General features: G+C 40.3%; 1 protein-coding gene across 6 annotated transcripts in view; it reads left to right on the top strand.

Annotated features, from left to right (window-relative positions):
• DYNC1I1 (dynein cytoplasmic 1 intermediate chain 1) overlaps nucleotides 1-17,600 on the top strand; it is a 267,273-nt gene that overhangs the window by 54,482 nt on the left and 195,191 nt on the right. For all 6 annotated transcript variants that reach the window (XM_038391986.2, XM_038391988.2, XM_043509264.1 and 3 more), the window contains one exon: nucleotides 3,740-3,855. In XM_038391986.2, coding sequence (XP_038247914.1) covers nucleotides 3,740-3,855 — 116 coding nt within the window. The remainder of the gene's footprint in view (nucleotides 1-3,739; nucleotides 3,856-17,600) is intronic.

Genomic DNA, 17,600 nt, shown 5'->3' with positions numbered 1-17,600 from the left:
TTTTCTTTATTATATTATGAAAGTTAATATGAGTTTGCGGTTATGAATGAAGAAATAAAATGAGAGGGAAAAATTTGCCACAAAATATAGGCTTGAAAATCCTCTTGCAGTGGTGGTACGGAAACTTTTCCTGTTGAGAGGAAATTCATCAATTTGTGCAACGTTTAAGCTTTTGTTTAAATAAAATTTTCCAGCCCTGATGTTTCAGAAGCTAATCTTTTAAATGTGAACTTATATAGTACTATTTTTGTGAGTATACAGGTAGATATTTCTAGTGATTATGCTGCTACTCATAGTTTTCACATTGACAGCAGATTGAAATTGACAAGATTCTGGGAATTTCACAGCTGCTATTCAGAATCCAGTTGGTCATAATGCAAATGATAAAGACCATGCCAATTTCACTTTCCTTGGTGCTTGGCAAAGCTATTAGAAGTAATCTAGTGAGGCACTGGACTCTTCATAGCAGGAAAAGAAGAAGAAAAAAAATATCAGAATAGCAGCAGTGTAACAGACATCCTCCCATTTCCCTGCACTACAGACAGAAGTGCTGGGGTAGGGTTCATCAATGTTACTCTTCCACCCCAGAACTGTTAGACAGCTTTTGTCCTCCTCCTTTTCAGTGGCCAGTTGTGATGGGAGGTGTGGCTTCAGATGTAGCCAACTCCTACAGTACTACCTGGAAAATGATACAAAAAATGGAATTTTCAAAGTGTATTCACATAAAGAATCCTGATAGAAATCCTAGCATCCCTTCCCAGCAATGTGGGTTGGAAGCTGAGCATCCCAACGCATCGAAGTCGCCCAAGTTTCCTTCCTTTTAGAAGGAAAAAGCAAGGAGCAGGGACATATATGGCACATATATGGATAAGCATCATGACAGCCAGGAGCTTTCTCTCATTCATGCACTGACAGTGTAAAGAAGGAATAAAGGATGATCAGGAGAGTGAATTCATAGCAAGGCTGGGTGTACCACAGGCACATGTTCTCCAATGCGTGATGAGTTCTGTCCATTTCTCAATAGCAGCCATTCTTCAGAAGGACAGTTTTACCAGGAGAAACGGGGCCTCCTCTGATTATACGGATATTTGAAAAAGTAATGATACACAATAAATTCTGTAGATTGCATACAAATTGTTCATATAGCTAAAATGCCTCTAGTGGAGTTGTATCTCTTCTGATTTCTACAGACAGAGGGATTTTTTTTTTGATGTAAAAGACTGGAGATTTAGCTGCTCAGTCCCTAGTGACATTCCATGACTAAGAGCCTATGAACAGCTTTGAAAATGTATCCCTTAAAGATTCTGCAAATCCAAAAACACTCAGCGGGCTGTAGACTCAAAGGGCTTAAGAGCATATAAAAGGAAAGATGCATGTGAATGGGAAGGTGACATGGCTGATGGCAAATGTGTGTGCTGCCTTACAGAAAGCTTGAGTTCTGGAATAGGACATTTTAGCTTATAGCTGTGGAGCTCAGGTCCTGAATGGAGGTCAAGTATTTGTGATCAAGGGCTAGACCAGCTTTTGATTATACTAGCACCTTTGTTGGCTGATTCATATAGCCAAAAGGTGTGCTATGAGGCCACACACTTTTTAGATGAAGAAACACCATCTGATATAACAGGCGATTATCACTGCAAGACACTAATGAGCTATGGATCCGTAAACAATGCCTAAATCAAACATGTCTGAGATTAAAAATGCAACATGTTCTTTCAGTGAAGTTCTCTAAAATGGACTTTAACTCGTGCAGACTATCAGTCTGCAAAGGAGTTGACCAAGTCTCAAGTCAGACTTTCACTCCTGCAAAGAGTTATTGAGTGAACTAATACAGTATTATCTTTAGTATTGAATGGGATTCTATAAAGGTAACACACAGGGCCTACTATTTTAGAAGCACAAATTAGCATGGCACCAATACTCAGTTGAGACCACAATAGAGAAGTTATATGAGTGAAGAACTCCTCGGGATTTCAGTAAAGAAATCATAGGCCTAGATAGGAGGTGACTACATAGGAGAAGTCTATTTAATCATATAAACAATGTAGATTTCAAATCAGTGATGGTAGGAAAAGGAAGAGTACATGACATTTAACTTTAATTTTTAAAGTTTGAATCCTCACCACATTTAATCAAAGTTGTTGCAGATAAGCAGCATGAGAATAAACTTTTGGTAGGTGTTACAGATCCCCACAATGTATCTCAGGTAGCAGAAGTTTCTAGGTTTCCATGTAGGGTTTTAAAACATGAATTGCTTTTCTTCACATCAGTAGAGGCCCATACTTGAAAACTGGCATCAGGCAGGCTCATTAATTCTCTTGTAAAAATGAATCACAAGGTGTAACAGCTATTGCTCTAGTGAATTGTTACTTGATATGATGGATTCATATTGGTTACCTAGTGAATCTAATTGTATTTAGCACAATTACACTCAGCGAGTCAGACGAATCAGAAAAAAAATACATATAGCTGATGCAGCAGTAGCTGGAGAGCAAACTAGCTGTCATCCATATGATACTGGTTTACGTTTGGGCCTCTTATTTCCTTTTATATATCACCTTTTATGAGGAATAATCCTTAAACACAGACATATATTCTGATAGTCACTGAGAGGGGATATACAATCTGTATTTGAACCGGTTTCCCATACTGAGATTTTATTACAGGGTACTTGAGTTGATACAGAGCTATGAATTTACTTCCCTGCCTTCCCAGAGATGTGCACACACACTTCCCAAAGGTTGATCTAGAGACAACCAAATTTGAAATTTGTTTAGTCAAATTATTAGTTGCAAATTAATTCATCTGAGGGATGTTGGCATTTTTTGCCCAATACACTATTTACAGATAAATGTTACTTTATTCACCCATCTTTACAGATAATTTAATAATATTCAGGAAACAATTTGAAGTTTTTTGCCCAGTTGGTCACTGAATACATTCCATGTGACTAAACATTTTCATTGTTTGACTAGTTGTCTCTATTATTTCAATAACCAGCAACTCTACTGTTTGGTTTTCTTGCTTATTTCCATGCAGTTTATTTATAGTTAGGGAAACAGAGGGAAAGCAAGACAATTCATGCCTCTAGGCCAGCTCTGTGTTTCTGGTGACTCCCCCAACCTTTCGCAGCACAGCTCCAGTAAAGCTATGTTGGCAGGATTCCCGTGGTCATCAAATTCTTTGGGAACCCTCCTTTAAGAAGGATACTCATCAGGAGGGCAATAATCAGTCTTTATTCTGTTTCTCCCTAGCTCCATATAGGTGGTGGAGAGATGCACTTTCCCCCACAGTTCTGTTGGCTCCTTTCCCAGCCTGTCCTCATAACTATGTGGATCATAGCACCTATAGCTGTGTAGAGAGTATCCATCCATCCTCTGTGCACGGATCTGCTGAATACATGAACAGGCCCTATGAACACAACATTTCTTGCCCTCCCTATTACATCTCATCCCCACAACATGAACTCTAGCCCAAAAAAGCCAGAAATATGTAGCGCACAGTTTATTAACTTTAATTCTATTTTGGATAGTAGTTCTCAGGTTAATTTCCTTCAGTGCAAAGTCAGTGTGTTTTATTAGATGCTTCCCAATAAACTAACCATACTTAGTTTATTAGTTTTCATTGTAACAGACACTAAAATTTTGTCATCTTGTCTGTGAAAGCTCTCTGCGGTATTTTAATGTAACAGTGCTCTATACTTAATTGACTAACCTTCTGATCTCACATTAAATCTTAGACGAAGACTGCACAAGCTAGGTGTGTCAAAGATTACCCAGGTTGATTTCTTACCTCGGGAAGTGGTGTCCTACTCCAAGGAGACTCAGACACCTCTTGCTACACATCAGTCTGAAGGTAAAATAGTTCCTATTTCCAAATTTGTCAAGAATATTTTGTAGCATGGATAAAAATAATATAAGCTGGTTTGTTTGAGGGTTTTTTTAAATGAGGGAGAATGTTGATATTTCTATTTATCACACATTTCCTTTTTGTGTGATAAAGCGTTGTCACTGAGACTAATTATAATAATGAGTTTAAATACAGGTGGAATTAAAGTACAACAGCCTTACAACAAAGAGTGTTCTGACAGTGGTATCATGAGGGCATATTTTCAAAGAAATCATTATGTATCTAGTTAAGAGATTGCTTCATGCTGTTTTCTTGCTTTCTCAGGGAAGTGTATTAATTCCTATGGTTCTATAAAGAGGCAATATTTGAATGTTACTTTAATAACATGGCTTATTGTGATGATATCTTCTCTAGTGGATGGTCCCAGCAAGATTTGAACCTGCAGCTTACAGCTGTTCAAGGAATGGGGTCTTCTCACTTTTGGTGTTGACAATCCTGGGTTCTATTCCTGCTGACAACCCTAAAGTCTGTATACACAGAGTTGCTGTTTGTTATGTTCAGTTTTGTCATCAATAAAGATGAATCCTTCCTTCTGTGCTGACTTCAGAGTTGGGCAGCCAGAGAGTGGCGGCTGTTAGCCAGTTGCCCAGCTCTGAAGGCAGCAGCACAGAAGTAAGGGTGGTAATACTATACAATGCCATCCTTACTTGTTCGCTGCTGCTGGTAGTGACTCTGCCTTCAGAGCTAGGCTCCCAGCCAGCAGGCACCGCACTCCAGCTGCTCAGCTCTGAAGGCAGCACCACCATGGGCAGCAGCGCAGAAGTAAGGGTAGCAGTACTGCAACTCACCCTACAATAACCTTGTGACCCCCCTACCCCCCGCAATCACTTTATGGGTCAGGACCCCTACAATTACAACATGTGAAATTTCAGATTTAAATAGCTGAAATCATGAAATTTATTATTTTAAAAATCCTCTGACTGTGAAATTGACCAAAATGGACTATGAATTTGTTTTGGCCCTATATATAAGGATCAAGAAGATTGCAATGGGTGAATCAATAAGTTTGCCTAAATGTAAGTTATTGCCTGAAGAGATACATGTTTATATATTGGAAATACTCCTGCTTGTTTTCTTTACAACTGGGTTATCTCCTGTCCATTTAAGATTACAACAGGGGAGGGCCCTCATGCCAAATATTCAAATTCCCCTCCACTGTATAAGAAGTTTATTTTCCAATAATTGGTATTTTATTCACCTGGTATAGGCCCACATTAGACATGGGTGAACTATGGTTTTAAATTGAGTTTTGATGTTAACACAAGGCCCAAAGCATGTGACCAAAAAGAATGAACTCATGAGAAAGGAGGATTGTTTGTGTTAAATGTGTAGTGATGCTTGACATTTCTGCATGATCTTATTTAGGTTTGGGTTGAGGTAACAGAAATAAAGAAAATATGGTTAATTGGGTAAGAGGCTCAGGAAATGATTGGTTTGTTTAGTGTATTATAAAAAAATGCTTAGTTTAGTAGTTAGGGAAAAATATGGCAAAATGAGATAAGAAAAGGACCTTGAAGAAAGGGGCCTAGTCATTGCTCTTGTCTTGACAGGGCAGAAGACAGGGGACAGCCCTATGCTCCTTCATCTAGCCTTACCCAAGTTCTGATAATCAGCAGTGACATCACTTGTCTGCCATAGTGTATAAAAAGACAAAGATTTTAGGGGTTTCTTTGTGAGAGCTTTTCCCTACTCCCCTGGAGTAATGCCACGGAGGGAAGGTATCCCCAAGCCTGATCCTGTTGTGAGTATTTGGCCAATACTTGCAAATGTATTGTTGCTAGCATATAGAGTATGAGTGTGTATATGCTTGTACTTGTATTTTGGATGTAACCAACACCAAGTGGCCTTTGGACTAATAAAGATCTGCCTGTGTGGAAACTGAGTCATGGTAAACTTTATTAAACTTATTAGGAAAATTATTCCCAACACTCGGTGCCAGAAGTGTGCAATTGTGTGGATGAGTCCTCACTCCCTTCTAACACAGCCTCATGAGCAGCATCTCCTGATGTCTCTGCCTGCCAATCAGATTTTCTGGAAGAGATAGAAGAAGTGAATGCTTCAGGAGGCTTTTTCAGATTCAACTTTGGCTCAGGCTCTCCTCATTTATCTGATACCTGGTCATTGGAGAAGTCAGATTTGTCACAGAGGCAGAGACTACTTCATGGGCTTCAGGTCTGTATCCACCTCATCTCTGGATCATGTCAAAAAGTCAGTGCTAGATAAGGTGAGGATGTCCTTCCTTCCTGAGGCAATTTCCTTACCTGTAGTTAGGAGATGCTAAAGACATTCATTAATATGAGTACTTCTCCCAGTGCAATGGCCCAGGCTGCCAAACCCACTGAACTGTTTTTTCTAACAGCCTGAACTGAAGTGCTTGCCTCTATACATCTGTATGAAGAAGTGGATGATAAAGATGTCCTTTACTACTAAATCCTCCGATCAATAGTAGAATGCCTTGCCTGTGTGAGTTATCCCTTTAAAGATGACAACCCCTTACCTTTCCAGGGGAAATTAGTGGGGAACTGGTAAGGGAGGCCTGCCATTTCATTATCTGATATTAAACATCTCAAGCGAAAAATGTGAAGTGTACAAATCTGGATCCAATTTAGGAGAATCTTTGTTCAACTACATATAGCCAGGAAAATAAATGTTAATAATGTATAAATGATAAAACTCCAAACTGGAAGAACAAAGCCATGTATTGGGCCAGATTGAGACTTGATTTACACCAGTGCAAATCAAGAGTGATTCCTTTCACGTCAGTGGAGTTACTTCTAATTACATCAGTACAACTAAGACCAAAATCCTGCCCATTGGTTGCAAACTAGGGGAAGATAGCATATGCAGTGGAGGCCCTGAAGATAAGTTTAGACTGCCTTGCACTTGAGCAAGGACTAGTCCATGGGATACTCTGTCTGAAGAGAAGCTCAATGTGAGAACTATATTGGTTGCCATGTTGGGATATATGGCAGGTCAAAAGCATTACTAGGCAAACAATGTCAGGGTGAACTGGATGCTCTAAATAGCCTGTACTGACAGAGCCCTTCCTAAATACCAGGTCTTTCTGTGCTTGGCTAATTCTGACCTTGTAAGTCAAAATTATAGTGAAGAGGTAGAGGAAAGACATAGAAGTTCATGGTCACACCAAACCTAGCAAGGTGAAGAATTAAAGTTCACTGTATGCTCCTCATCTCTACTTCTGCTGGTCCATCACAAGGTGAGACAACCCCACTACAGAGTTCTGGCAGAAAAAAGCATTTTTTGTTATTGGTTGATAATCCTCCACCCTCTGTGGTCACATTCAAAGAAACAAAAACAGGAAGAACGAAGTTCAATATTTAAACACGGGAAAGAATATTCCCCCCCAATGTCTGCTCTAAAGTGGATGAAATATGTTGAAACTATTCTTCATTTCTAGTCAGCTGCAAGGGATTCCCCCTTCACAAGTAATTCGAAATAAATACCAGCCTTCCTGTAGAGAAGGAGATCCAGGAAAGAGCGGCTTAGACTTTTGAAGTGGTAATTATTTGGACTCACCAAGGGATAAATAGGTTCCATATTCCTGGTCCCCTAGTCTGCTGGGAATTTACTCCAGGTTTACATTCCAATCTCCTAAATCTCTTTATGAAGGCTGAGTCTTTCCATATTGTCTGTCTGAAAGATTTAAAGTAACAATGAACAGAGGGGATTGTCTTGTAGAAACAGACCTAAAGAAAACTCTACAATGTTCCCTAAGTGCCAAACAACAAAATATTCCCAATAGTCTCTTGAGAGATTGTTTTACCAGTTGTGAGTGAGAACATTTGGCCTTTTCATTGTCCCAAGGTAGCTTGCCATGATTGAGCCAGTTCCTAATGTCTGAGTAACAGTTCCTAATTATTCAGTTCCTAATGTCTCAGAGTAACAATGCTTATTTATTTACATGATATTTTGACAGTCAGACTTGTAAGATGTATATTTTGGCCACTAGAATCCTTGCAAAATGCAGGATTTCAGAAGCAGACTGTCCCAACCCTATTTTCCAGTTGGAAAAAGACAATCAATAAACCCTACAATGGGGTTGAGAGTTACTTCATCTAAGCGAGGAATTTTAAAAAATCTGTTTTTCAGAGACCTGCAGCTGTTACAAATTAGGTGTCAGGACCAGACCTTCTACCAACAGAACTTTATATCTTTTTAGTCAGAAAGGGACACATGAGAAACTCAGGTTTAGAAATATCAGTCTGGAGTCTATTCCCTCAGAGAGGTTGCTGCATCTAGAGCACTGAGGGATATAGACTTATCCCCAGTAGTAGCTGCACCCCACTGGCCTGGAGTCAGGACCTTTATAAACCAATAGAGGAAAAATTCATATTGATAAGTACCGCTTAATGTCTGAGTTTTAGCTACTGTGAATGCTAGAGTCTCAGCTCCTCTGCTACTGAAAAGGTATCTCCTGATTTTAAAAGAAATAATGACATTATTCTTCCCTACCTAAAAATAGATTACCTTTTAAGAGCAGGTAATTCTCTTTATTTGAGGGGAATAATAACATATTATGTCTCCCACCCACTCTGTTATTTCGGAGGATGTGTGTATGTACCCTTTCCACCTTTTGAGCACAAGTACCTAATTTACTTGCTTTGGTCAGAGTAAGCATCCACCCTTTCTTTTCTTTCTTTCCCAGAAGTGGATGACTTCAAAAAATCTAGATCCTGGGTTTGGAGTCTATGAAAGACAGGGTTCCATCCTCCTTGTTAAGTCATAATTGGACTTTGAACATACTTGGAGATATCTTACCTTCACATCCTACATTTCCATGAAAAGCATGTTAGACTTGATTCAGGCCTGAGTAATGCCAGCTTTTATCTTAGGGAGCTTTTGGTGGTGGGAATTCTCCTTAGAGAAGAGATTGCAAGCAATAGAGAAAGAAACTTAAATTGTTCCATTGCACTGGGTCACCCATGTTCTCATAAGTAGCATTCCGAAGTAGCCTTCACCACTGACTGCATCCGCAGAAGTAATTCAGAGCTTGCCCTTACCAGGTGGCACACCGAGGAGAAGGCAATAGTGCCTGATCTCTGCCAGGGATGAATCTCCCGCTAAAGTGCAGCTGCTCCCAGTGGTGCAGGTGTCTTCATGTCTGCACTACCTTTGACGGGTGTATGTGTGTGAATGGAGCATCATTAACACTATAATGCAGACAGGAGAAGTATCTGCCCTTTCTAGTACTTTGTTCTCTCTCTCTTTTAATCAGAAGTAAATTCTACAAATTATGTTTATTCCTCTTCTATGATGCTAGTGGAGTCTACTCTCTTATTGGAGATATTAAGCTTGTGCAGTTTTTCAGGCTTGTTAGGCTAGTTATAATAGGTACCTGAGTCGGAAGACTGTTACGGAAAAATAAGCTCCTTATATAGGGGAGGGAAATTTGAACTTTTGGCATGAAAGATTTTCTTATCTTCACTTGATACCTTGTTTTTATACAAGAAGATATTCTCCTGCTATAAACAGAATGACCTATTCCTAAATTATAAGGATTGTGCCAAACTCAGCCAAGTAATCCAACTCTTTTGACTTCAGTGGAGTTGCATCAAAGAAGCTTTGGGCTCAATCTAGCTATCGTAATATATTCCTAATGTTAATATGGGCTATTTAGGAAAGAGAAAGAAATAACCATTGCATTCAGTTTTGAAGTGGACCAAATTAAGTGGCCAACCTACTGGGAAGGCTCACAGGTGGATAGGGTATTTTGTATTTCTTGGCTGTTGTAATTCTCCAAAGTAATATTATTGAAAGTAATATGTTTTTAAAAATGAATCAGGGGACCACCCCAAGTTCAGGATTGCTGACTGCAGAACTTAAAAAAAAATCATGAGTCAGGCCCCCAAAATCATGAGATTGGCCTAAAAATAATAAGGTTTTTTAAAAATAATTCCTTGAGAGTTATTTTTGTCTTCTGGTTTTGATCCTTTAGGGGGCATGTTTTAAAGCTTTTCTCTGTAACTATAAGGGCTCAAAATGTACTTTTTTTTAATGGTAGCAGGGATTCTGGCATATTCACATGATTTCAGATCTAGGGCTTTAAGAAAAACACCAGATATGCTTAGACTCCTCATAAAAATGGTGACACCTGGTATACTGTTTGTCTGTGATACAAGTGTATGTAACAGACATGTCAAGACCCACAAAAACGCTTGGGAAAGGTGGAACAAATGAGTCTGAAGGACATGGAGATGATCAACAAGAGACAAGGAAGGTGGAGATTACACTACTGAAAGAGTCACAATAAGAAAATAAAGAATGAATGTTGAAAATGCAAAACATTCTTTCTTGGGAAAGAATCACTACATAAAGCAGATAAATGAAAGAGAAACAAATCTTATAACAACAGCTCTGCTGTTATGCTTATAGGAATAGGGCATTATTATTATTAATACTGATGGTGTCACTAATTTTGTTCTAATTACGCAACAGACTGTTTTTATATTGGTACCTATTACTTGATTCAAATGGGTAAAAAAAATCTGTTTGTCTTTTCTCCCTAAACCATACCATACCAGAATCAAACTTCAGAATCTCAGTAGCTGCCAATAAAAAGTCTACATTTTACAGTAAATGTCTATATTTCCCCACTCTTCAGCCCTAAGTCAGCACCTTTTGTCTCTAGCTGGCATGAACCACTTCCTCCCAAAGCCATTGAGGCACTTTGTAGGGCAGCTGAAACACTGCTGGAAAAATGCCAGAGTTTTGGGGACTAAAGTCAAGCACAAATGCACTTTTCCTTGTGTATCAGCATGAGATGCTGTTGCTGTTTCACCCAGCCATAAACATCCAAATTCAAACCCCCTTTGTTTAATCAGATCAACAAAGATTATTTTTTGTACCAGACTGTACTAGACTTGATGAACTGTAGTAAAAGATTTGTAGAGACTGAATGTCATGATTGCATCCTCATCCCTTGATATGCCAAGTTATTTTTAAATTATTAATAAAAATATATTTCAAAAGCATATGAACAGCACCCCCTGGTGGTATAATAATAAAATGTCACTTGATCTGTAAGAATGAAGTATTCTGTTTTCAGAAAAAATGGTTGTTTGGTGCAGTTATTTTGAAGCGCAGATAGAAAAAATTGGGAGCTCTACAGAGAGAACTTTTATTTAACTAGAAAAATTCTTCACCAGAACTTATGATTATGCAAAATAATAAGAATAAAGCCCCAGAAACTATGTTCCTATTTGTGATAAGGAAAAAGGGAATATAATTACATGGAACATTGGATTTATAGAGAAGAGACCATCAGCTACAACCTTAAGGCTGGACCACATGAAAAAATGGGTTGTCAATGTTGTTGCAATAACCCAATAGGATTTGTGATCATACCCTAAATGTATGTGTCCAGTGGAAATTACAGTAAACCACCCTTGCTGTTAATCCCCTGAGTTAAACTATAACTAATACATTCTGAGAGTTTCAGGGACAAGTAATTTTTACCTCTGTTAAAGCCACCTACATCAACTAGATTACCAGTTACAGTTGGTCTATGGATGATTGTTATCACTACAGCACAGGTTGTATTAAGTGAATAGCAAGTTATTAACTATCATGAATTTTAGCCTGTATTTGTGTAGATATTTTTGTGGTTAAGAGTTCGGATAATGGTCTGGCTTTGGAAATAGTTGGCTGTCAGTTTTGATGCACAGAATGGCACATTTGGCATTGAAGTAATTATTTCCTTTGGATGGCAAACTGAAGAAGTTAGGAGCATAGGAGATGGGTATGGATCTCTGGGTTTGGAGGGAAGAGGCTGGGGGAGTAAAACTCCCCTGAAAGTTATAGTTTCGGTAAGAAAACCTTGCTTCATTTGGCTAATGGAGAAGGAAATGTTAGCCTGCTGTATGCATTGTCGACCTGTGTGTTTATCAGTTATCACTGCAGTATCCTCTGGGTGCGAAGGTGGTGAAAGTGGGGACTTCTTGAGGAAAGTTTTTCATAGGCTCACAATGATACTGAGCAGACAGCTCTCTTGATTCTAAACTGCTTTCAATAGATGGATTGGAGAATTTATGAAGTATCAGTAAATCTCAGGAAATTGCCAGCTGAGCACTGGTTTAATAGACAGATGGTTGGCCTGGATCATCTACTGTCACAGTAAAACCCACAGTAGGAAGTCTGGGGGGAGGGTAGCTCTGCAAGAATCTCTTCACAGAGTTCATTCCTGATTGTTCCATTGTGGGAGAACAGCAGGGGTGGTGAATGGCTTGACTCCCTCAGAAAAGGTTATAAGGACTGTCTGCAAATCTAGCAGGATCTGGGGGGCGATCTGGTGAAGACCAGGGCTCTCTGCATGGAGGCCTGGTGCCTCCATACTACCTCCTAGCTCTGGTGGTCCCCCCAAATGACAAGGCAGTATCCTCTACAGAAAAGATAATGCAGCCCTAGGCTATTGTATCTTTCCTAGTAATTCTCTGGAGGGGTGGTAGGTGGACAACATGCATGCCTCACACCTGCACCCAAGCCAGCCCCAGCCCATCCTGTCTCCATCTCCTCCTCCTCCTCGAAGGTAAATGATAGGTACAGTATATGGTATGGTTAACACAGAACAGAGAGGCATGTCAGCTTTAATCTAATCTTGAGGCTTTGGCTTTCTTGAAGGTAGACTGTTGCATAGGGAACATTCCCTACATAACTAGGATACTCCTTCAAAGTTATTGCAGATGGAAACAGGAATGATCAAGGAATGTCTATCCGTGCCCACCCTCCTGGCAATTCTGACCTGATCCTAATGGATGATCTCTGTTCAGGGCTGCACAGGAAGCTGACCCCCTCCGGCACCAAAGAACTAGACCAGTCTGTCCTGGGGGGAGTAATCTTGCTTAGCCCCCACTTGTAGAGATCAATCTGCTCTTTTAGACAGAAGTTCTTGTTCAAATGAGATACTGGGACACCTTGTGACAATTGGCAAAAACTAAAGCTCTGATGCTAATGGTCTTGACCTCAGACTCCTTTAACTAGCCACAAGTCATCTGTGTATCCTGACATTTGAAACCCACAATGATCCATGAATTTAGAGACAGGCCTGCTAACACCTGTATGCAAATATAGTCCCAGCCTGGATGCAAAGCTAAAACCTCATCTTTGTTCTTTTCTGGTATCATTGGGAAAGATCCTGGCCATTTTAATCCAGGAACAACTGATATGTCAAACCCCATTGAAATAGGAGTCTGACTTCAGACTGGCTTGCTCCTAGCAGATTTCAAATCTTCATCTTATCGTGACAGACCCAGACCAGTGGGGTACAGGAGTCTGGTAGAAGGCAAATATACTGGCCACTGGATGAATAGTTTTCTGTTCCCTGAGTGACCAGAGCAGAGGCTGCCCTAGAGCAATCAGGAACCTGCTAGAACCAATTAAGACAGGCAAGCTAATTAAGACACCTGGAGTCAATTAAGAACTTATTAGAATCAGTTATGGCAGGCAGACTAATCTGGACACCTGGTTTAAAAAGGACGTCCAATCAGTTAGTGAGGCGGTGCACAAGGAGCAGGGAGTGAGAAGGCGTGCTGCTGGAGAATTGAAGAGTACAAGCGTGATCAGGCTTCAGGAGGAAGATGCTGCAGTGAGGATAAAGAAGGTGCTGGAGGAAGCCCATGGGGAAGTAGCCCTGGGAGTTGTAGCTGTCATGCAGCTGATACAGGGGACATTGTAGACAGCTGCTATCCACAGGGCCCTGGGCTGGAACTGATGTAAAGAGTGGGCCCGGGTTCCCCCCATCCTCCCAACTCCTGATCGGACACAGGAGGAGTTGATCTGGTCTGTGAGAAATGCTAGAAGGGAAGGTCTAATTTGGAAAGGGATCTGGCCTGTCCACGACCCACGAGGTGGGACACAGAGACTGTGGGGATTGTTCTCATCATGCTGGCCAGTGATGAGGTTAGCTGAGTGAACGGCAGGTTTGAGCCTCTAGTAGAAGCAGCCAAACTGAGGGCTGCCGTGAACCTCTGAGGCAAGCAAATCTGCCAAAAAGCGCAAGACCCACCAAGGCAGAGGAGGAACTTTGTCACATTATACGTCGTTTTGTTCACATAAGAAAGGGATTGAGATGAGGTGGGGGGATATAAAGAGCACCAGTAGCCTGAAATTGCTCATGAATATGTATTATTTTTGTCAGTATATTTGAGTTAAGAGTTTTGAGATAGATTTGGAGCAACATTTCTTTAGGAAATAGGGATTTCAGGAATTGACAGCTGCCAGGTAGAGGAAGGTTGTGTGTTTATTATTTATTTATGTACTATATTTATCCCATTGATAGTATTTAAAGACTCTGTGTATTGACATGTATAGCAATTGTACACAGTGGTCACCATTTAAAAATACATTTAGACAAATTCTACTAATTCACCGCAGTTATACCCTATCTTATACAAAGGGGAAAATTGCTTTACAGAGAACATTCCCTTCACAGTTAGTATACTGCTTTAAACTTATTGTAGATGGAAACAGCTACAAGTGCTTTTCCAGCAATTCCAGCTTGATGCTGATGAACGATTCCTACTCAATACTCCAAAGGAAACTGACCCTCTCCACCTCAGATAACACAGTTTAGTAGCCTTTGGCAAACTCTGGCTGTATTAAAACATTTAAGGATAAGAAGAGATTGCTTTATAGAAGTAGGCATTTGTAATCCTCAGTGGTCTAATTAGTACTTAGTAAATATAATACATTGAAAGAAGCCTGAAAGTTGATAGCAAACCCATGCCAGAATAAGTTAAAGCCATAATATGGAAGGTCCATCATCTGTCGAATAGAAAAAACATATGGCAGAAGTAGATGGGTGAAAGTACCCCCATCCTCACCCTTTGGGATTTGTTTCTAGTCACTTCCAACTCAAAGGAAAAGCATCACAGTCTGTTCTGCTCTATTCTAACCCATGCAGCTAATGATAATGAGGTCAAAATTATATAGCTGAAAATTCTTGTTCTACAGCTCCTTATCATGGATTCTATAGGTGAGGCACATCTCAGGAAAATAGCCTAATTGCTCCTCTGAGGTTTGTTTTATAATTTATTTTAATGGGCTCATCAACATAAGAGAAGCCACCTGCCCTGAAAGCTGACTGATAGAAAATTCTCAGGTTTCAGAGTAGCAGCCGTGTTAGTCTGTATTCGCAAAAAAGAAAAGGAGTACTTGGGATGAGAAAAGGATGCATTAGACTGCATCCGATGAAGTGAGCTGTAGCTCACGAAAGCTTATGCTCAAATAAATTTGTTAGTCTCAAAGGTGCCACAAGTACTCCTCTTTTTTTTTTTTTTTTTTAGAAAATTCTCAGCTTCCCCCAGGACTGCCCCATTCTGTGTAAGGCACTGCACCTTGTACCCCCTCACCTCTGCCCATGGGCTCAAGGTTTCTGACCGCATTAGGGTTTAGCCCTCTTTACTCCCAGCTTCAGCTGGGGTGGGGGGGAACTTGGAGTTTCAGCCCCTCCTGCTCCTGCTTTAGCCGGGGAGGGTGACCTTGGGGTTTCAGTCCCCCGACCCAGCTCCCAGCTGCCGTGTGTGTGTGCGAGGGACTCAGGGTTTCAGTCCTGGACAGCTCCCAGCTTCAGCCCCATGCCGGGGGAGGAGGGAGGGGCGTGTGCTGGTGCTTGGAACACCAGATTTCAGCAAGCCCTGCAGACCCCCTGAAAGGGCTCATGGACCTCCGGTTGAGAACTGCTAGAGTAGTTGGTATTCTTGAATACACAATTTTATTTACACTGTGTTTAAGGAAAGGTATGGGAGAGGTAGAAATAAGTCAGAATAAAAATCCTGGACCCACACAGACATCCAAAATGTGTAGCATCAGCCCATCCCTAATTATTGATTTCAGGAGCAAAATTATACAATAGGACAATGAGGTGTTTTATGGGGTGGGGGGGGGGTTATACATTTGTACCAGATATGGACTGACTACAGAGCTTGCTTATACTCACCAGGCTTGTTCCTCATAAGATTCTTTAATGCTCTGTCACTTATGGCTGAGGTTCGTTTAAATAAGATACTGTATTTCACAGACAGTGCCACCTAGTGGCTGAACCATATAATACAGTTTAGCATTCCTTTACATCTGCCCCTTTAACTTCTACATTCCTACCATTTACAACATTTACACTGTCTTTGAAGTTCAGTACATATTAGTCAAAGTGTCTGTGAACCATAATGGTTTTCTAATTATATTACCGGAATGCCGACCAACTTGGTCATCTGGCTGCCCATTAGTTTCAACAACTGGCTGTGATCAGTTTGTAATCCTTGAGTCTTCTTCTTGTTCTGTATCTACCATCTGTAGAGTTTGCTCTCTTGATTGTTCTTTCTGAGGAACAAACTGTAAATGTCAACAGTTTTTGCTGAACTCTCCACTGTCGGTCTGGAAACTGAATTCTTTGTCTCTATGACAACTGGCATTTTCCATCACTTTTATCCATCCGATTTGACATGTCATAGGGGTTTTTTTAACTCTCTATTCCTGGGGAAAATTTTTTGTGTCTCTGTATTGTTACAGACATACTTGCTGACAGGAATTTTGAAATAAATTACCAAAATAATTGAAACTGGTGTTATTTTGTAGTGTTATTTGGACAAATAAAATTTGTGGAATTTTAAAATATGGGCGCAGAATTTTTATTTTTTTGGTGCAGAATTCCCCCAGGAGTAACCTGTATGCATAGCTTTTGTCTTTGTAAGTTGTTTCTGTGGTGACCTGGCCCGTGCAATTCAGAACACCTCCAGGATACTTCAATTTTGGGGGGTGGAAGGGGTTGAATGTGATTGTAAGTCCCGTCTGAGATGCCTGTGACATCAGCTCCTGAGTCAATTTTAAAGTTGATAGCCTTGCCATGAATATTGCATTGTGTGCTACAGGCAGGCTCTATATCATCACAAGAGATAGATCTCAGACACAATGGATCCTGATTGTCTCTAATAGGAGTCAACTCTCTGACTGCTTTGGCATGGCAAACAGCTGCAAAATGTCCATATTTCATGCATGTATTACACCCTGCATCTCTGGCTGGACATGCATCATCTCTTGGGGTATGACTTTTCAACATCTTGGGCACATAGGTTGGAATTTGTCCCCCTTAGCCTGGGAATCTCCGTCCTTGCCTCAGGGGTTTTCTGACATTCAGATGTCTGTTTATAGATTCTAAGCTAGTTTCAGGTTTTCGGGTTGTTCCTGCTTTTTTGTTCTGTTGTTTGACTAATTCTGACTGTTTTGCCGTTCGTATAATTGTGGTTTAGAATTCAATCTCTCTTCAATTGTAGCTATTTCAAAAGGTTTTTATCTGTTAACCCAATAACCAGCTTGTCTCTGGTATCTTCATATTTTGCATTCCCCAAATCAGTTTTCAGCCACTGTCTGCAGAGCTGTTATAAAACATTCAATGTTTTCCCCTGGTTCTTGAATTCTCTGATGAAACATGTTCCTTCTTAAACCACATTTCTCTGAGGTATAAAGTATGAATCAAGCATTTCCAGAACACTTTCAAAGTCATCTTTGTGACTGTCTTTAGTAAAGTCAAAGGATTTAAAGATATGTTCTGCCTGCTTCCCCATAAATTAGAGAAGATACCTGTACATCTCCAGCTTCTTTGTGGAGTTTGTTTGCAATTTGAAATCTTGCAAAATACTGCGTCCAGTCTGTCCATTGGAAAGGTTTTTCAATGCTGAAGT

Source organism: Dermochelys coriacea, chromosome 2 (assembly GCF_009764565.3).
Source record: "Dermochelys coriacea isolate rDerCor1 chromosome 2, rDerCor1.pri.v4, whole genome shotgun sequence".
NCBI lineage: Eukaryota > Metazoa > Chordata > Testudines > Dermochelyidae > Dermochelys > Dermochelys coriacea.
This window is presented reverse-complemented; position numbering and strand designations above follow the sequence as displayed.